At 45.9% G+C, this 20,593-nt stretch overlaps 2 protein-coding genes across 6 annotated transcripts in view; one reads left to right on the top strand and one right to left on the bottom strand.

The window, feature by feature from the left end:
* Positions 1–16,566, top strand: part of LOC6545056 (triple functional domain protein) — a 39,099-nt gene extending 22,533 nt beyond the window's left edge. For 3 of the 5 annotated variants that reach the window (XM_026977651.1, XM_015158081.2, XM_026977652.1), the window contains 11 exons: positions 4,643–4,937; positions 5,003–5,060; positions 10,231–10,324; positions 10,394–10,651; positions 14,160–14,225; positions 14,298–14,393; positions 14,465–14,580; positions 14,650–14,766; positions 14,827–15,016; positions 15,092–15,472; positions 15,534–16,566. In XM_026977651.1, the coding sequence (XP_026833452.1) occupies positions 4,643–4,937; positions 5,003–5,060; positions 10,231–10,324; positions 10,394–10,651; positions 14,160–14,225; positions 14,298–14,393; positions 14,465–14,580; positions 14,650–14,766; positions 14,827–15,016; positions 15,092–15,472; positions 15,534–15,740 (1,878 nt within the window). In that variant the 3' untranslated portion in view covers positions 15,741–16,566. Of the gene's footprint in view, positions 1–4,642; positions 4,938–5,002; positions 5,061–6,469; positions 7,072–10,230; positions 10,325–10,393; positions 10,652–13,306; positions 13,533–14,159; positions 14,226–14,297; positions 14,394–14,464; positions 14,581–14,649; positions 14,767–14,826; positions 15,017–15,091; positions 15,473–15,533 lie in introns of those variants that run through there. The other 2 variants (XM_015158080.2, XM_015158079.2) reach the window with 2 other exon arrangements.
* A 1,563-nt stretch (positions 16,567–18,129) lies between these two features.
* Positions 18,130–19,895, bottom strand: LOC6545129 (protein FAM69C). The gene is made up of 5 exons (XM_001971039.3): positions 19,623–19,895; positions 19,406–19,558; positions 19,196–19,333; positions 18,923–19,131; positions 18,130–18,861 (listed from the first exon to the last, which is right to left on the bottom strand). The coding sequence occupies exons 1-5, from the start codon at positions 19,770–19,772 to the stop codon at positions 18,285–18,287; spliced, it is 1,227 nt and encodes a 408-aa protein (XP_001971075.1). The 5' UTR covers positions 19,773–19,895; the 3' UTR covers positions 18,130–18,284.
* Between the last annotated feature and the right edge of the window lie 698 nt (positions 19,896–20,593).

The raw sequence follows: 20,593 nt of genomic DNA, 5'->3' as shown, positions 1-20,593 counted from the left end.
CAGGCGAGCCAGACAATGGCCTATCGATGGGTGGATGTGGATGCGGGGGAAATGCGGTTGCTTTTGGTGTTAACAAGTCGTACAATTACTCGACCGCAGAGCGATAGCTACACAAGAAACCGAATGTTTGGGAGAGTAGTTTGTAGAGAATAGGAAAAGCAAATAAGTGATAAAATATTTAAATCATTTCATTAAGCTGGGCTTGCAATTAAAGATATGAGTTCCTTCAGACTTGCATACTCCTAGACACTCTAACCACTTTGCTAGTTGTTAATTATACACTTATCAAAAAGCTACAAAGCTGGTTGGCATGTGTTTAACCTGCGAATATTCAGATGATAGGGACCTGGTTTTTTTAGCTGTGCACTGCTGCCCATCCTTTCCAAGGACTTCCATTTCCGCCTGTTGTTTGCCATCTTGCCGACTGGGTGTTTGCCACAACGTAATTGACGTCGGGGCCCGGGATCGACCTCTGACCCCTGCCGCACCTGCTGCGGACCCACTGTGCGAGTTAATTGAATAATAGACGTTTATGTTTTATGTAGCCCAGAAAACACAGCCAGTTTGCGGCTATCTATGAGTACACACATTTATTTTCACACAAATGTGTTTTGTATTTATGTATATATTTCAGCAGGTCCCTCCCGCTCGTATTTGGCGTATCTGTGTGATTTATGGCGCCCATGAGGTCATTTAGGCGTACAAATGCCAGCCAAGCAACAACTGGCATACGAAATCTGTCTAGAATTTCGCCCTTCCACTCAATATCCCGCTTCAAAGCAAGTCGATCGAAGGAAAGCTCCTTTGAGTTTGCAGTTTAAAGCTTTATTTAATAAATTCCCAAAAATTGATTCCACTCAAAAAAAAAAACCAATCGAACAATCTGCTTATTTCGGTTAGAGTTATACATGATATGACACACATGATCTTCATTGCCCTCCTGGCGAATAAAGAGCGTTCAAGAGCGAGGAACCCATGAGCTTATTTAGTTGTGCATTCCGATTCCTGTCGGCATTAGATAGTAAGGATTGGATTCCGTCTAGTTTTCTCCGCATATCGTTCACTTTGTCTTCAATCCTGTCCAGTTGAGTTTGGCTCGTCTCGGGCAGAAAAAACAGGCACAGCAGGACCAATGCGCACAAAGTAGCTTTCCTTGACTGCAACATCTTGGAACCGTTTCGTGCGAGAACCTCTGATGTACTGGATATATGAATTTCCGAATTTTGGGAATTTTGGGAGTGGCTGCTTTAAATGCGCACTGCCCGCCATCTTCTACGAAATGTTTACCCGAACGTCGATGGAATTTGGCTAAATGGTTGCCTTGAAAGCACAGTGTAAGAGAAAAATTCTTCAACCTCGTATTGCAGTCAGACTTTGGCATCCTATTTTCTCAGTGCAGGAAACAGCTTGCTGGGCCATTATCCCAATCAGTTAAATGATGTTTGTAATTTCACTTGACAACCCTGACGTTTGCTCTCATGTGCCCCTCCTTCGAGTCCCATGCCCAAACACATTTTTAATGACTTAACAATTGATGGCTTTTTGGGTCGTCGTCGCAGCAATTGCGTTTTTACGATCCCTCCTCGAAAGGCAAAAGAGACATGGACTTACATACAATGTGGGGAAAGCGTGCCCAACGCCCCATAATCCTGGCCTTGCGGGAGGGGCGAGCGTGGGGGGAGATCCATCAATAATAACGTAAACATTTTGCCAAATCGCTTTACAATTTGCCCGTCAAGAGGGAAAAGGGAAAAGGCGCACATTTTCCGGCTGAGCCTTTTCCTTTTGCGAGTCTGTTTTCTGTGTTCCGAGTCTAAGCTATTATTGTTATCAGCATGTAATCAGCAGCGAGAGTAAAATTTCCTGGGAAAAAAACTTTGCCCTTGAAGTGCGAGTGTCGACTGTCAACGAATTTTGCCCTTGGACTTTCTCCCAGGACTTCGAGCTGCAAAGTTTTCCCCAACTTCGACTGCATTCTAGGCCTTCGCTTTTCGTTCTGTTTGTTTTCCCCTTTTCAGCTATGCAAATCCGCCTGGAAAGTTTTCAATTACCCATGGAAAATAGATGAAGTTTGAGACTGCCAATTTATGGGTCCCGATAGCTTTAAGATTGTTCGTTTCCTGTTGCGACGAACTTTTAAATTTAGCTGGTAGCCTTGCGCCAGTCGCCTATTAAATATGCAAATGCGCAGAAGAAACTGTAAGCCATGTTAATTATTTTTATGCAAAAACGTAGGCGGCAAAGACGTAAACCAACAAGGCAGCGCTGATTGCATTTTGCAGCTGGAAAAACTCGTGCCATTTTCCTTTGCATTTGCTCGAGTTTCCCCCTTCTTTGCTCTGGAATATCCTTTCATTATTTTAATGAAAGATCCAGTCAAAAGGCGAAACAAAGGCGAGCATGAACTTAATTTGTAGCCACAATAAAACGGAAAACTCGGTAGTACAAGAAAGCCGGGTTCATTTTCGGTGAAAGTGGATAAGTAATGGAGCTGCAAAGGCTACCAGTCGACTTAAAGCGCTCCCCTATTCCAGTTGATTTTGCTGATTCCTGACAGCTGCTTTTGCCTCTGGTTTTCACTTTGCCACTTTCTCAACTGGCTGGTGGAAAATGAGGGGGAAAATTGTGCCTCCTGGCAGCTTATTAGTGCGATTGTGAGTCTGGGTTAGTGTGCGTGTGCTTGTGCGTGTGCGTGTGCGTGTTCGTGACTGCAGCAATTTGCAGCACACTGAGATGATGATAATGCCTGATGATGATGATGACGGCTATGATGAGGCGCACATTGCGTATACGCCACCGGCGTGTGCAGGAGTTATGCGGCAAGTTTTCGCTGCAGCATAAAAGGCGCTCGACGCACTTAAAGTCAGCTTAAAAACATTTTCCGCTGATTTGTTTCCTTTATGTTGGCCGCCAATCAATTTTCATTGCGGCTGAGTGGCAACTTAAGAGCGCCAGATAAATAAAAATGAAAAAATAATTTGGCAGCCCCTGTCGTGCAAGGCCTGTTGTCGAAAAACTTTTCCAAACTTTTCCCCGGAAACTTTTCAACTAATTGCATTACAAGCGGAAACGTGCGAGCACACACACACACTGCCTACTAACACTGCGGCACGTTTCCGTGTCAGTGCTGCTTAATTAACACAGTGTGTGTGTGTGTGTGTGTGCGTACACTGAGAACTTGGACTGGAACCACATATCTTGCGGTATTATCCTTGCTGCTGAGAAGGTTACGCATTATACCCGGATTGCTTTCTAGGATGGGCACTCATTTACGATTTTAAGCTGCTTATATAAATAACTTGGCCTTTGTAACTAGCGTTTTCTTGAGTGTACAAAGTGAACACTCACACTCGTGCAGAGGCTAAAGGCAGCGAGGCGAGCATAATAAACTAAGCTCTCTGCCGCTGCTCTTGCTCCTGTCCGCTGATGAAGTTGATTTAATTGCGCTTATGAGCGCCAGCACACTCCCCCTGCTTCCCATTTTCCATTTTCCATTTTCCTCTCCACCCACCACCCACCACCCCCTGTGAACCGCCGTTTGCCTTGGCGACATCATTTCCTCATTTGGCCCATGCCCCATGCCACAGAGCCGCCTGTCAGGTGTTTCCATGCAGCCTGCTGCCTCTGCCAGTTTATGGCGCGTCCCACATAAATATTGTATGTGAAATAGATATGATCCCCGGCGCTGGGGGAATGTCATATAATGCTCAAATATTTCAGCCCTGCGCGTGTACAGAAATTACAGCCTTTTAATTGTCGCTTCAAACTGGATTAGGCGCTCTTAAAGTTCGATAATCCATGCAGTGATAAACCGAGCCATATATCTGAAAGGCTTGAAGAGCAGGTGGTTTGAACCATCAATCCCCAGGAGAATCCAATGGAATCGATTAGCGATTAAGCACAATTTTCCGCTGCAGCTTTAAAGTTCCGACAGACGCCCACATATCGACACCCTGCGATGGGCCGCATGTAAATTAGTAAACTTGTACATTATTAATGCGCAGAGAAGGGGGGTTTTGGGCGGCGGGGGGTGGGGGGTGGGGCAAAGGATTCTGGGCGGGGCTGATTAGGTGGGTGGTTGGTTCTGGTGGCCTGCCGCCAATCAAATCCGACGGAAGTGCTCCGCCTTCCGGTGCCTCGGTGCCTCGGTGCCTGTGCTCCTCGTGGCACAATGAACGTGTGCCAAGCTCGAATGGCTTTCTAATTAGTTCGTTCGCTCTGCCGATGATCCTTGAAACCCTCAAAGTCCTCGGCCTTTGTTCCGGGGGTCAATCAATAGCGCCGTGGGCCTCCACCTCGACCTCGACCCGAGCATGTTAACCCTTTCACACGTAACCCGCAAACCGGCTATGCCGCCGCTATTATGGCTCATAAAATCTCGTTTAATCATTGGCGCGATGATGGGCGTTGCTTAGCCTTTTCCTAGATTTTCCTTCATTTTCAAACGAAATGCACCCATCGTGGGTAAATTTAAGCTGAATACGGCTTATGAATATCAATTTATATTCAAATAAGAGCTGAGCTACTAGACATAATATTGCCACTTAAGTAAACATTTTTAAAAAGAAATTTCCTTGTGCCCGAAATGGGTTAACTGCGCCACCCGATACTTACACCTCGACCTTCCGCTTATCCTTTCCAGCTGGGCAACCAGGAGGCCACCTGGGTGGTGGCGGACTACATCGCCACCTCGGGCAGCAATGAGCTGAGCGTCACCAAGGGGCAGCAGGTGGAGATTGTGGAGCCGCCCACCGCCGGAGAGCCGGACTTCTGCCTGGTGCGCCTGAATCCGCAGCACGACGATGCCGCCGTGCAGGAAGGACTCGTTCCAGTCTCAGTGCTCAAACCGCCGCCGGGCTCACACAAGCACGGTTCCGGAACCGCAGCGAATGCAGCCGCAGCAGCGGGCTCCCAGAAATCCGACATGCAGGATCAGAGTAAGTGCATCGACTTTGCATGCCATTGGGGCCCTTTCTGTACGCATTTCACTCCGATCTTACAGGCAATCGCAGCAAGGCGGATGCCCTCTCATCGTCCACTAAGCGTCGCGGTTTCAGCGGGTGAGTAAATCGCTGTGATAGCCAGTGAATTATATAGAAGTGCGCATATTTTCGGCAATTCCTAAACAATTCCTACGTCAAACTGCTTATCTTAGCAAAACACCCTTGGGGTTTCTCTTACGCCTAAATATTCCTAAAATGTCAATAGCCCGGAATGTGTTTTAATGCTTATTTTTATAGGAATTTTGTCAAAAAAAGTGTTTTTTTTTGAGTATGTATTTTCCAAGCTCGGTTTTTGTTCAATGGTCCTATCTCAGTGGTTTTATCTCTCCGAAATCAGCGTAGTCAGGTGTTCAGCTTTAACATGGCCCTCCAGGGTTTATCTCTATCGCCCGACCAATTGGCTAGGTGGCAAAACAAATTCATAAATCGATTTGTAGTATTAATCAACGCACAGTAGGCATTCGTCATTCGCCACCGAATAACAGATAACTGGGGTCCCACTGCCTCTAATAATACTGAAATGCTACTTTTTCCTACTCCAGTGAGAAGATATCCACTTGTCGTGCGTCATTGGGTCTGCCCTGCAATGTAATCTTCAAATTTCACCGAGTTCCTTAACTTCTCGGATGGATATGCACTTATTCACTGACTCACTTAATTCAATGATACCAAAAGCAAGGCTGCAGATAAAAGTCGAACATTCAGAGGGAATTTCAACTTTAAGGGGTAAAAACTGAAAAGAAACTTGTCAAATGCGCTTGATTGATTTGCAATTAGCGGTAAAAGTCAGTATCTGAACCATGTTCCGATTCAAAATGCAGTGGTTCCTAAGAATTTCAGACCTATAAATACTTTTAGAAGATATGCGTTGAATGCGTGTTTCCCAAGTCGATTGGTCCACTAACCAGGAATCAGAAATACGGAAAACGGCATAAAACAGCACCAACTTTTTTCACTGGGGCTATTAATCGCATGTCGCAGCGCTCAGGCGCAAGTCATAAAGATATAAACTATTTACACTGTACAAAACGAAGCAACAACAACGAGAGCATGTGAGTGGCACTTATGAGAACTTTTCCGTGAGCACGAAAAAGCTCGAAAAAAAACCATAATCACAAGAAGCGCTTAGCTGCTCCCAGTTGTTGCTCACTGTTATTGTTTTGCCTTTTGTTTTGCGCTCTTTGAAGGCGAGGCTGCTGCACTGGGAGAAAATAGTCGAAATCAAACTCTTATTAATATTTTAAAGAAACACCTTTATGAATGTGGAAGCTTGTGTCGCGAATATAATAGGTATCTTATACTGGAAACTAAAACAGGGTGAACTAGCGAAACATTCACTATTTTTTGGAACTCGTGAAGTGTACTCCCCCACTTCTCTCGTGGGTGTGCGAGTTGGAATGGCCGGGTTCTCCAGAAATCGAAACCCGTAGGGAGAACCTTTTCTTCATGCTCGCTCGGGGCTTTTGGCTCAGTTCACGATTAGACGCAGTGCGGGAAAGGTCTCTCGACTTGCGGTGCCGGTTTCTTGAAAGCGGCCTAAACAATTAACGCCACTGTGTTTGAAGTGCGCACCTCAGTGGAGCGCTTATCTGGCCATGTGCAACAACAACAACAATAATAGCGAGTGCGGCCATCGGAGCCGCCCAGATAAGATGGCCAAGAGCGGTTTCCACCACGAAAGTGCCACCGCGGTGCCAGGAACCACCGGCTTCTGTGATAACAACAATGAGACGTCCAGTCCTCACTCGCCGCCCAACTACAATTCGCTGAAAATCAAACGCAGCTCCGCTCCCGCACGTCCCCGCCCGAAATCGATGTACAAGTTCTTCAAGTCCATATCGCTGAGGGCTGAGGAGAACGGAAATGGGAGCGGGAGCGGGAACGGGAACGGGAACGAGAATGGGAACGGCACCGTTTTGCATCACCAGCAATCCCTGGATGGGAAACCATCGGGATTCAAGTGCGTGTGCTGTGAGGACGTGCCGGAGATCAAAAATGAAAACCCCAAGAGGCGCAACTCCTTCATGAAGGAACTGAAGAATCGCTACTTTTTGGAACATAGATCAACGTATGTGTTGTCATTTCGCTAGAAATCTGTCGATTCTACAAAGGCGTAGCATTTAGTTAGTTGCAAAACTGTAATTAAGGCACAGAAACAATGGAGGTGAATGGATTGCGAACGTCTGCTTAAAGTTAGCCTCACGTTCAATTAGTCGCCCTCGTCTCAATTGCAATAACAAGCTCCATGGACATCATGTGCCCCATCAGCTTCTCAATTGCCCAACCTAACTCAGCCTTAATTCTGTTTTTTGTTTTCGTTTGATGCCAGAAACAGAGGCACGACTTTAATAGACATTTGCCAGCCGAACTGGTAGTTTACAACTGTTTGAGTACCACAAACCCATTGATCTGAATGTTTATGCAAACTGGTTTCCCAAACCGTTAAGCCTATTAGATTATTATTACTTTAGAGGTGAACGTTAATACACCTGCTTCTGAATGATTTTACGAGTGGATTATTCACAGTAGTATTTCACTATTTATGGCAAAGTTGGTATAGATTTCCTCATGCTCTGCTTCCTCCGAAATGAGTAAGCTGCCGCTGTTGAAGATTCAGAACTTCATTTATTTATTTGATTTATCAGCTATTGCTCATTATGCAGCTGCAGTTACGGATCCGTCACGTTCGTTAGCCGTAAGATAAACACGTTGTTTGTTGTTTGCTGTTTGTCCGGTGGCAATTGAGCTCAGTTTAGTTATCTTGGGCTGGGTGAATGCTTATCATGCTGGTTGTTATGGAAGAACAGAGGTTTTGCTCTGTTCCGGGCACCTATTCCCCACTTCACGTGATTAGCGCCGAAACAAATAGGGAATACCCATTAAATGTGCGCTGGGCCAACAACCGGTTTCGTTTTTCCCACCGTCGTGCACAGCAATTCCTCATTTGTTCAGCACATCTGTGATTAAAACCTGTTGGCAAAAGCTCCGCAATCATAAAGTTATTTCTGGCCGGCTTTGGGCAGAGTTCTATTTCTTTTGAAATAGAACCCAATGCAGTACGGCAAAACTGCCTTTGTCCTTTCTTAGTCAGCGCTGGACTTCGTCATTAGCTGTGAGTGCGCCAGAGATAAGTGTGCGTATGATGAAGGAACTCAGACGATAGCGTATTAATCATACGCCTCGTGCGCCCGCAACAAAACAGAAGAGCGCCGATTGATTTTCGATTTGTTTTGATACCGCTCGACCGCCCTGCGATATTTCTTATAATTACGCATTCGCACGAAACTCACTGCAAATCGAAGCAATCTTATCGCACCTAGCCCTCCGCGGGAATACGGTGGAAAAGTACTTCCTTTCCGTACAAGTATTACTCCTTTCGGCCATGTTGCTCCGTGGACATTATAACACAGCAACACTTTCACTATTTGCACTCTAATTGGGCGCTTTGTTTGCTGCTGGCTCACTCGAGTGAGCATTAATGGTAGTTCCTCCTCGGCCAGCTGCTTCCTCAACGCCCCACACTCCTGCCGAGCATGAATATAGATTATCATCCGGGTTCGAGTCCCAGTCCGAGTCCGAGGCAGCCGCCGAAGAGCTGCTTCCCCGCCAGCTGTCACTTTGCGCCGGACTCTTTGTCTCAAGCACTGTGTCAATATGCGCGTGTGTTTGTCCAGGATATATGCAAGGAATCGGGGACCATAAAGCCAGCGGGGCGGAGGATCCTGCTCAGCGGCGCGTGCTCCAAGTCCAATGAACTAAGTGGTATTTGTGTGCCACCCAAACACACGGGCACATACATCTATGATTTCACTTTGACAAAATGTATAACCATGATTCAGGCATAAGACTCAATGAGAGCGATATATTTTTATGATTATTCACCAATATTATCTGGCTTACGACACTAAAGTAATGCGTAAACATTCACTAATGCAATAAAAACATGTTTCATTATTCAAAGTTCATTGTTAATATTTTTATTGCTGGTGTCACTATCAAAATTCGATGAACTGAAAATTGTGATTAACACATTTTGAGCAAACAATTATGCAAACTTATAGACTGCATATTCCAAAGGATTTTCCATGCTGCTTTTGTTTTCCCGCAGAAGGTGGAAACTGCAAATTTTCCCGAGCTGTGTTGCATACTTTGCGGCGACCCATTAATACGAATACCCCCACAAACACGAATACCTCGGCTATTTGGCTAAAACATTACATCAGCCAAATGAATTTTGAATGTGTCCAGCCAGCTGGCGATAAACTTAATACAACTCCTGGCACCGAACTGCTATCTCGTCCAATTTGGCCAGTCGAAAGCCGCGTTCCTGCTCCTTGTCGTCTGTGTCAATGTTTATTTTTACTTCGAATTATGTTACATGCCATTGGGTCACGGGTCCTGGCTCCCGAGTCCTGAGTCCTGGCTCCTGGGGCCACCTTCCCACCCATTTGGCTCCACTCTTTCGTGCTCTGTTTAATTGCTATCGATTTTCGAAGCGCTTAAGGCGACTGCTGCGCTCGTTAATTAAGCCTAATTAAAAATTTATAAACGGCATATTTAAGGAGAGCTTAGTTTGCGGCTTTGCGGTTTTCTCTACTGCATTTCCACTGACCGCAGAATGTTGCCTGCACCCCAAATGAGCTGTTGAAACCCAAGCCAACTGCCTGCGCAGTGCTCACTGTGGCTGATTAATGACTCGGCTCGCAAATAAAGTCGAAACTTGACCCATAAACTTTGCTCTGGCTGTAAATTAATCAAAGGAGCGCTGAAAGAAATATTCTTTTACGGCGAGTGCGGTAAAAACTTGGAGCATAAAAGCGCGCGCTCAAGCCGAAATTTGGCTTTAAAACCATGGAATCATAAAACCAATTGCGCGGCGCAGGGGCGGGGCATTCGGGGCTCTTTAAAAGGGCAAATGGTAATGGGAAAGCGAATTGTGCCCACTGTGCGAGCGGCGACATCCGAACAGCGGGCGCTTTTTGGCCAAGTTAGCAGCCGACTCGATGCTGGCGACAGTCTGATGTTAGCCGCGCAGCTGGACAGCCATCAAGCATCTCTTTGTTTTATTTATTTCGCTTTTTATTCGGCACGCCATGAGCGATGGAGGAACTTGTGCAGAGCACCACAGCGATTCGCAAGTTCCTGTAGGCAAACTCACACGAAAAACATCTTCAACATCTTCAGCATCTTCCATACAAACTGCCACTTACCTGTCCCATCTTTGCAGGCGCAACTGGCTGCCGCTGATGAATCGCAAGGGAACGGACAAGCCGCCCAGTAGCAAACCGCTGGTGAAGAAGCCCTCGGAGAAAAACCTGAGAGTGAGTGCTGCGTTTAACGAGCGTTTATTTATATCATTTGACGTTCCTCCGCGCTCTTCCTATATCTAGACACCCCAGAAGCACGCCGAGGAGCTGGCCGAGCAGCAGAGCCAGCAGCCAGGTGCCAGTCCCGCCAGCGTGCTGCCATCGTCGCAGTTCCCCGGCTCCAGCCAGCATCCAGGAGCAGCCGGAGCCGGAGATTTCGAGCCGGACGAGGAGGTCGGCCTCGAGCTGCCGCCGCCCATGAAACCCATCCAGGAGCCGCACCTGATTGCCAACGGACCGCCCGCCTTTGCCAAGGACGCCAAGGAGAGCTCGGGCAACATGGTGAGTACCTGCGTCCGAGCCAGCAATCTTCGATTTCCCGAGATTTCCCCCAGGATTTGCAGTAGTTGGGAAATCATTGCTCGCTGTATGAACCACGTGTCTTCGCTGCAACCGATTTGTGTCAAGGACTCATGTTAGATGTGAAGATGCCACTTTAAAGAAGTTTGCTTTATGCTCAGCAAGTACAAGAAGGTCTTTTATAAGTTAGCTGCCTTGTTCCCCGTCGAAGAAGCACATTACGACAGTTGAGCTGTAGTGAATGGAAGGCATTTTTGCAAAAGTACTGCCCAGGCATTGAGCCACCCTAACGTGAATGATACACCCAGTGCCAGGCCGTCCAATCAGCCACCATTCGTTGGCTCCAAGTTTGTTTGCTCAGCACGCAGCTCCTCTAATATGTGTTTCCCACACAAATCAAAGCGGTTTATTGTGACTTTGCCCGTTCGCCTCTGCTCCGGCGACGTCATCGGCAATCCGAGCACGGTTTTTGCTCAATTAGAGAACAATCTCCGGGGAGTGGGAATCCTCCTCCGTTCGCAGGTTCTGCTCGTTCTCCGGGCCAGCCACCTTCGCCGTAAATGCGCCACTTTATTTTGTTTACACTCGACCCAGGAGAGTGAATAGATACAGATACAGATACAAATAGCCAGAGATGCTCGAACTCGCAGATACGACGCATAAATTTCGACAGTCAAATTAGCCCACAGACTTTGTCGGCTGACTGCGCGTGGGGGCGGGACTTCCACTTGGCTGGTACTTCTGCCAGCAAATTACAGGGAAAGGATACTGCCTGATTCATGGCTGCGAATGTGGCCTTAAATTACGTAGAACTCGCTGCATCCATCTACATGTGCGGTGCTCGACCACCTGAAGGGGAATTTCAATTTCCTAGCTCTTCACTTTATGTCGTACCTATTGTTAATGCTTGAACAAAAGCCACTTAATTAATTAATGGCATTTGCGCGATTTCCTTTCCTTGGGTCCACAAAAGTTTTCAACTTTTACCCTTTTTTTGTGAGGCATGCTGACACAATAGAGCTCCTATCGAAACTGCATTCATGTTTCATTTTACAAACTTAATTAACAGCCAGCATTTAATGAATGCGAAATCCCTCAAAAATGTACAAATCATTAAAAATTTGAAATTCTGAGGAATCTGCCTCCCACTAATTGTCGCTTTTGTAGTTCCCAAAGTATTTATCGCACTATGTATGCACTTCGTGGGATTTCAACTTGATTAATGATCCGTTTCGTGTGGAGAGCTCCCCAATTCGACGTCTCGCCTCAATTTCGAGCTTTTTCCATCCCGAAGTGTCCGTCGCCAGAACGTCGACTTCGCTGTAGCCACTTTGTCCGTCAATAAACTGAATGTCGTCTGGTCTGGTCTGCTCTGTACCATTCTGTTCCGAGTGTTTCTAGTTCGCTGATGGTGATGATTATTAGCTGAGTTCAGGGAACACAGCACACAGAAAAGCATTCGATCAATGACTTCATATGCCATAATTAATTGAAAGGGTTTAGTACAGGCGAAGCGCCACATCCGAGTAGCAATTTGAGCAAATATAATTCTATGCTGACAAACAGTAGCTATGCATCCATCTAACTATTTTTTGCCGTGCATTCGTGCCAATTTTCGGCTGTCTGGTACAAGCTGGTTCGCCTTGATGCGTCAACATTTAATTGTATTCCTTCCTGTTTACAAATTCTGAGTTTTCCGTATCGCCTGGGTGCGAACTTCTTAACCCAGTTAGCTTTTCGTACCTCGCTTGTGTTAACTTTTTGGCCTACTTGGCATTCGGGTCTTGGCCGTGTTCCTGTGCCACCTTTGTTTAGTTCGCCTATTTGCATTGTCATTAATTTTTAATAGTTCTCCTTTGCGAGTGCCACATATACAATGTGTATGCGAGTATATCCGCGGATGTGTGTGACATCAGCCGTTGCAAGTCGACTACCTTCCCTTTGCAAAGAGGCTAATTAAATGTCACACCACTTAAATGTGGGTACGTCATTGCGTGGGCTGTGGTGCCTTTGTTCCTTTGGTTTTGGCTGTTATTGTTCCTCCTTTAATCTGTTGCTTTTTCATGACGGAAGCCATTGTAAAGCGCTGATATCAAACTGCTGGAACTTTGGTCAAGGGAATCCCAGATGTAGCGCTTCAACTTATTAAACTCGCCGTAAAATAACGCATTTAATTGTTCGGCAGAGGCGCCCGTTAAATCTCTATTTTATGCTAAATTCTTGCCACCGCCAGAGGTATTTCCTTGTCGATCACTCGCGCCCGCAAATGCGAATTAATTTATGTATTTAAGAACTCACAGCAACAACACTGCTACACCATCTACACAAAACACACACTCGCGAGCACAAAGGCAGCTCCCCCGGCGCCCCAACTTGCGTATCTATATCTCTATATCTCCCCGCTCAGCTTTCGCTCAGTGGATACAAGTGCCTCAGCGCTTTTCCTCAGCGAGTGCGACGAATTTCTTGGCGGAGCGTTGATTGAGAGTTTCTTTTGATGTCGCAGGGGGAGCACTCTGCGTACTGCGTGGGTGGGTAAGTGGGTGGCAGGTGGGGTGGCAGGTGGGGTGGCTGCCTGCATGCGAGTATGTAAAACATGCGGGGCAACAGGCAACGGACAACGGGCAAAACTATTAGGCCAGTCAGTCAGTCGCACCGTTCAGCGCTCGGCGTTCAGTCGCTCGTCGAGATTCTCGGGCTTCGCATTGCCAAAATGCGTCGTCGTCGCAAAGTCCTTATAAAGGCCACATTTTCGAAAGACAGTTCGCCATAGACGGTGGCCGAGAAGCAAAAATAAAAAGTTGACACTGTGCGCCGCGAATTTTAAGCAACACGTGCCATGAGCTGCTTCTTCCGCTTATTTGTAAGCTGCATCGCAGTTGTAAATCGCTTGCGGTGACAAATTCCACTTCTGGCCAAGCCCAAACAGCTGACCATTCCTTATCTTATCTTTATAATTGTGCTAGTTACACAATGTTATCTGCTGGAGGGGCGAACTTTTCAGCATGTTAACCCAAGCAAATGTTGGTTATAAATTTAGTAAAACCAACAGTGTGTTTGTGTTTAGTTACGTTGCTTATTTATGCAACTGAAATTAATTTGGGGCCCTGGGTGCGCGAGCTCGCGAGTGGGAAAACAAAAATAAGCAAGTGATTCAATTCGAGCTGAACATGCGAGCGTCTAGTACGTGTTTATTTTGAAAATTACCACAAAACGATGGAGGTTTTCCCTCAACTCAACTCTATTTGCGGCCACTGGGCGGATGAGCAACGTTGCCAGTTCGACTAATTCAATATACATAGTTTATTCAATTTCAATAGAGATTGTGTGCCTTAAAAAGTTATTGCATCAAGTGCTGCACGGGTAGAAAAAGTTTTTCAATTAGCCGCCTGCTGCACAAGGGGATAATGCAATAATCGTTGCTCAAACTTTTCCATTATGCATCTGACCTGACCAGCATTGAGTTTAACCCGCTTTTCCCCTCTTGCAGGCCAGTCCCGGCAAAATGGACGGCAATCCACTTTCGGAAATAGAAGAAATTGTCAAGACGACAACGGTAAGTGCTCCAGTCGATGATGGTGTCGAGCGCAGTGCTAACCCCAACCCCTGCTTGTTTTCCAATCTCCAGGAGCAGCACGAGTCCAACAGTCGCGTGGATGGCGGCGGAGGAGTGGAAAATGTCAGCACAAACGGCCACGGTCGATCCCACGACAACAATGATGAGGTGAGGGTCCTACGGCTACTATGGCGCTTGCTCCTGCTCACTAACCACATCCTTTCATCCTTCTCTTTCAGAGCCACTCCGCCGTGTCCGACAAGGCTGCGGCCCTCAAAAAGCGGCAATGCGTCTTCGCGGAGCTGATGTCCACGGAGGAGGCATATGTACAGGATCTGCATGAGATCGTCAATGGGTACGTACTGAATGCCAAACAGCCTGGTTTATTCAATGCACAACTCCCCTGTTTTCACTCCCTTTCCAGTTACATGACGGAGATTAACAACACGAACAGTGATATACCCATGCCCGAGGACCTGAAGGGCGGCAAAATGAAGTTGGTCTTCAACAATATTAAAGACATCTACGAGTGGCACAGGGAGTGAGTATAGAGAACGCCGCCATCTCAAGAAAGCAACTATTTAACCCCTGCTATTTCCAGCTTCTTCCTGAGAGCCCTGCGCAACTGCCAGAAGTCGCCGGCGGACCTGGGTCCGCTCATCAAGCGCTCGGCCACCAAGTTCGCTCTGTACTACACCTACTGCAGTAACAAACCGCTGTCTGAATACATAGTCAGCGCCCACTATCAGTATTTCGATTGCATACGTCAGAAGCTGGGACATCGCCTGGATGTGAGTCCAAACTGCCTAATCATAGGAAACTTGTGTAATCTGTAACTTATTTCCTTCCGCTCTTCCAATTCGCAGCTGAGCAACCTTATCATCAAGCCGGTGCAGCGAATCACTAAGTACGAGCTGCTCATCAAGGAGATCATCAAGGCCACCGAGGGAGCCGGCCTGTACAAGGAGGTGCCCATGCTGCAGGAGGCCTACCAGCAGATGAAGGTGGTCGTCAAGACGGTCAACGACATGATGGTGGTGCTGCGCAGCCTGCAGGACTTCGATGGCGAGATAACCGCCCAAGGCAGCCTGCTGATGCAGGGACCCATGAACTGCGTGGTGGATGCGGCGCAGAAGCACCGCGAGCTGCAGGTGTTCCTCTTCCAGCAGATCATCATCTTTGCGGATATCGAGAAGACCAAGAACCAGTACGCCAGTCCCATATTCAAATACAGATCGCACATACAGGTGAGTGAGGAATAATATACAATTATCGGATGGTTTAACAATATCTGATTATCGCCGTCAGCTGAATCACATGCAAATGAAGGAACTGGGCGACTGCCGCTTCCAAATCAGGTCGACGGACCCCAAGATCCCCGAGATGACGATCATCTGCCAGGCGGCGTCGCAGGAGAACTACGCGGGTTGGCGCGATATGCTGAACAAGATACTGCAGCAGCAGAACGACCTGATCTTCATGCTCTCCAATCCCCTGTCAACCAAAAACAAATGAACGCCGTTGGCGTCAGAATTCCAAATGATAAGGCAGGAAAGCTTAAATGCTTGAAAGCAAGCAAGAACCACAAACGAAAGTATGAGAAAATGATATTGAAATGTGTTTTGGGCAAAGGTGCCCCGCCACCCAGTGAGCATTAGCCTCGCACTTGTTTTCCGTCTGTGCGGATAGTTTGTTTACGGATAGTTTTGCTCACTCACACCCAGAACACCCAAACACTCGCATACTCAATCCTAATTTGTATGTAACTTGTAATTGTAATTTATTTATTCGTCATCAACTGCGTTTCCGTTCAGTCCACCTTTAGATTATAGTTTGAGTCGACTTCTGTTCATTTAGCTGTTGCTTTCGATTCCGGATTTGTGTGTATGAAACGCAAAGTATTATATGCTCAAGATTACCTTTGACATTGTGTGCATTTTTAACTTAATTAGACTCCTTTGCTCTTAGTTTTACTTTTCCGAGTCTGATTTACTACGATCCGCAGCCGAGAACTACTCAGAATCAAAAGCAATTTACATTTCGTTTTCGTTTCGTATTTTTATTCGCATTAAACGCAGAGTAAGAGTATAACTATTCTAGCCTTAGTTCGGTACATAGTTTTAGTTAAGCTGCTAAACGTTATTCATAGTTTAAACTTTAGTAACTTGATTTGCTTTGCGTAACTAGAGCAGAGATTCGTGTAATGGCACTCGTTCGAGTGCAGCAACTTCGTGAAATAATTTAAGCAAAACTTTAGTTTTTTAATGCAATGCAAAGCGTATTTGTACTTTATGATTTACAAATAAAATATGTAAGCTTTAAACGTAATCAAAACCAGAAACAATAAGTTTTTAATTATTCTAATTTTAAACGATGCCCAAAATAAATATAATGCCTGCCTGGATGTAATTATTTTTGGTTTGCTCATACTTTGCGCCATTTTCAGTTATTATATTTAAGACAAGTTCACAACACTTTTAGGCTAAGCAGTCATCTAAAATGAAGCCCTAACACCTAAGCACTGTATCCAGTTTTTCGAAGCATATTTCTCTTTGGTGTCTGTGCGTTTATCTTAGTTGGTAAGCAGGAGCCAGTTGGGCCAATGTACAGTGTAGCATACGAGGATAAGTCAGAGTCACTCAAATGCATGTGTCTCTTGCAAACAAATTACTCAAACAGGACCAGGATTTGATTAAACGATTACATGTATAGAAGTATAGAACACGAGACGAAGTTACTAAGCGGTTGTCCACCCGATGCTTTCAATCCGATTTTGTCTCTTAGACTCACACACTCAGCACACTCTTAGAACACACACACACACACACACCGATACGCCGGCTACAGTCTGGAACATGAATATGAATGCAAGTTGCATATATCAATGCGAGGCGGAACAATAAGGATTTAGCTAAGCTAAATGTAGGAAGCAAACATGAAATGTATTTTTTTACAACAATTGTGAAACGAACCTCCGGCATACTCGTAATTAAATGTTAAAGTCGCGACGACGGATCGGATGGTTGGATCGCTGGGTCAAATGATCCGATGATGACAAGCAAACGCACAGTGGGGGGAACCCAATGGCCACAACATTTTCTACATTTTTGCACCTAACTCGTGGAGCTCTACGCAACTCACAGCCGATCGAGCGTAACATGTAACATACTGAATTCTTTTCGATTATATTAATGGCACTTACCGATTAACTAATTGTTGTACTTAAGCCCCCGTCGAAATTCTAGATAATTGTGGTAATTAAAGTGTGTGTTTTAGTTTATCCAATTACTCTGACTAACTATAAATATATTACTTACAACTGCGACATCATGTGTGCGTCAGTGCAATGCGAACAGCATCAAGTAAACGTGTTAATCTGTGTTTTAGCCAAGTAAGCATCAGCTTTTCCCTCGGAAAACGCCCGGAAAACGCCACTGGCGAGATGAACTTTTGGCCCGGGCGCAGGCTGCAAATAAATATAAATATATCCAGAAACCACTATGCAAATTGTATGTAACCAACAAAGCATGTAATCTGAATTTAAATTTTTCAAAGTGAATAATAATAAAGCAAAAGTAGCTGAATAAACTTAACATACTCAACGCAAATGTTGTTTAATATCGCGACTGCCAGTTAGTCATTCTTTTGGTTGCATTTAAAGAGCCTTGTTTAAATTTTGTTACATGGTATTGGATTTAAATTTGGCGCTCTGTTTGAAATGGGTGGGAACCCTACAATTTCTTTGGTTGACTGGTGAATGGCAAGTAACAAAGAAGAAGAAACGCGGGAAATTCAATTGTTTAAATATTTTCGGTTGGGCTTAATTTATTTTAAAGAGTCACTAATTGCGATAATCAATAATTGCGATACTTCAATTGGTCAAATAGCGAGATTTATATTGTATGTTGTAGTCAATAAAAAGCATTTTTGTTTTATTTAATTGTAATTAATTAAGTCTACTTGTAAAAATGCTATCAGTTTTGAGCCAGCTGTACGCCAATTGATCTACCTTCCGCCGCTTCCGGGCCTGCCATTTTCCGGTTGCCATTGGGAATTGGTTTAGACTCCCCGACGCGCCAGTCCCTCGTCGGGAACCTCGGATCCCGCGGATGCCGCGGCTGCAACCTGGTGCAGTTGCTTCAGCTCGTTGTAGAGCCGCAGGGCGAGCTGCGTGTTGGGCGCCCACTGGCGTCCCGGCACCTGATGCTCCTTGGGCGGCTGCACGCACATCCTGACCAGCTGCTGGAGCGCCTTGGAGAGGCGCACTCCGCTGAGGAGGCCGGGCTGAAAGGTGCCGCCGCCCAGGAGGATGTGCTCGCAGAATATCTGGAAGTTGTTGTTCTGCTGGATGTGCGTGCAGGCTTGCTTCTCCTCGTCGCACAGGCCTCTGCAGGAGTGAAAGTGGCAGTCCTGGTGGGCGTGGCACTTGATGCCCCTGGACAGGCGCTTGTCCAGTTGGCTCTCCACATAGACGTGCTCGGCACTTTGGTACTTCAGCCTGCGCTCCGAGGCGGTTCCGAAGCGGTTCACCTGCATCTTGCACATCTTCAGGGGCTCCGGCTTCATTTCGTCCAGTCGGAAAATGTACTCCATAATGTTGAGGGCGTGCTTCAGCCGCTGCACGCGATTGGAGGCCCTGTGGAGCGAGAGATTGATAAGTTCTAAGCTAAATATTTGGACTAGAGCTGGCAACCCACAGATACTGCATTATGCTGGGGTTGGACTGCACAATCTGCAGTCCCTCAGTGGCGTAGTAGGGGCCGCAGGAGCCCAGAACTGCCGGAAAAATGGACTCCTCGTCGAAGAGCTTGCCCATCATGTAGTTGTTGTCCTTGAACAGCCGCCAGAAGCTGACCATCTGCTGCGAGTTGTCGTCGGCTATTTCCTGGTTGACCAAAGCGCGTATCTGAAATTTCCATATGAAGTCAGAAACCTAGTAATTTCCTAAATGGAATCTCGTGTCTACTCACCATATTGTCATCCAGCGTGACATTGTACGCCAGAATGATGTGCAGCTTCACGATCTCGTGGAACTCCTCGATCTTGGGGTATATCGACTCCCCCTTGTTGTTCGTCCAGCTCAGCTCGTCATCGTTGTGCCGCGCCAGCTAAGTGGATGGGAAATGGAAAGCTCGTAGTCTAGGCAACCAGGGCGCGGAAACTGGGAAAACGCGACCTACCTTCACCGCATACAAGTCTCCGTTCTTTTCGGCCGTAAAGAGGATGGTTTTCATATCATTCAGCGGACACTGAAAGTTGTCGAAGGAGGATTGGGAACCACAAAGTTCCTCGCACAGGGAGCCGCTGTACTCGTGCTTTTCGAATTTCTGGCACTATTCGATTGGGGATTTTACTTAAAAATGCCTATATTACAGCGGAGTAGTTGCAGTTACTTACCATTAGGTTGAGGCTCCGATGGGACATCAACTTGAAGCAGAACTTGAGGTTGAGGAAGGCGTAGCTGAAAATGCCCACCGCCAGCAGGACCGCTATCAAAACCGTGCGCTGCATTCCGAAGCGAATTTTCCGACGCAGGGCGGTCAACATTTTAAAAGCCAGAGAATTCCATTTTTGGCCAACTCGCTTACACACCCCATCGAAAGTACGGGTATATACCCCTAAAGCCCGGAACCGTCAGCCAAATGTGACACATCCTTGACATGCGCACTCCGATCCTGTCTATCGATGAGTATCGCAGTGAGTGCAGCCAATGTATCTTTTTGTTTGAAGTACGGATGCATCTGCTCCGCCTGAGAGTGAAAATGATTTAAGTTCCCGAACCCAAGAATAAGTCAGGCTTGTATTTTGAAATTATTACTTAACGTATAATTCTTTATTTATACTCTCAGCTAAATTGAGCAATTTACTTTACTTAATTCATCAATTTTTATTTGTATTTTTAATAAGTTGTCTTTTAATTTCATTCAAGTGTTTAAGTTTCCGTTTTGCTTTTGCTTTTGCTTCTGGTTTCCTTGCTCTGCCTTACTAAAAATTATTTAAATTCAGAATCATATACCTAGGCTCAAGTTTATTGTTGTATATTAATAATATAATTATTATTCCGCATTACTCTCGCTCTCCGCCGCATATTCTCAGTGTATCGGAATGCGAATCTGTCGAGTCTGTCGGTTCTGTCGAGTCTGAATAGTTTGAGTGTTTCTTCGGGCCTGGCTAATATTCACCTTTGCGTGTATTTATATACTTAAGGTAACCGTCCTGTATGCACAATTTTAACTAGTTATGTACACAACTATATGTGGCTATGACAAATGCTAGAACATATCCGAACCACGAACTGAAGTACAAACAGGTAAAAAAGTCGCTAGGGCATAATGCCATTGTTAATTAATTGTGTTAATTCAGCTATA

The sequence above is a fragment of the Drosophila erecta genome, unplaced genomic scaffold (assembly GCF_003286155.1).
Source record: "Drosophila erecta strain 14021-0224.00,06,07 unplaced genomic scaffold, DereRS2 tig00000021-arrow-pilon, whole genome shotgun sequence".
NCBI lineage: Eukaryota > Metazoa > Arthropoda > Insecta > Diptera > Drosophilidae > Drosophila > Drosophila erecta.
The sequence above is the reverse complement of the archived record's forward strand: the minus strand, read 5'-3'. Positions and strand labels throughout refer to the sequence as shown.

What these genes read in the sequence shown, in the direction of transcription:
- LOC6545129 (XM_001971039.3), bottom strand. Translation starts at nt 19,772, where the DNA reads ATGTTGACCGCCCTGCGTCGGAAAATTCGCTTCGGAATGCAGCGCACG. An exon ending in GAGACTTGTATGCGGTGAAG is followed by an intron (nt 19,334 to 19,405) that starts GTAGGTCGCGTT and finishes CCATCCACTTAG; the next exon opens with CTGGCGCGGCACAACGATGA. An exon ending in CCCAGCATAATGCAGTATCT is followed by an intron (nt 18,862 to 18,922) that starts GTGGGTTGCCAG and finishes CTCGCTCCACAG; the next exon opens with GGCCTCCAATCGCGTGCAGC.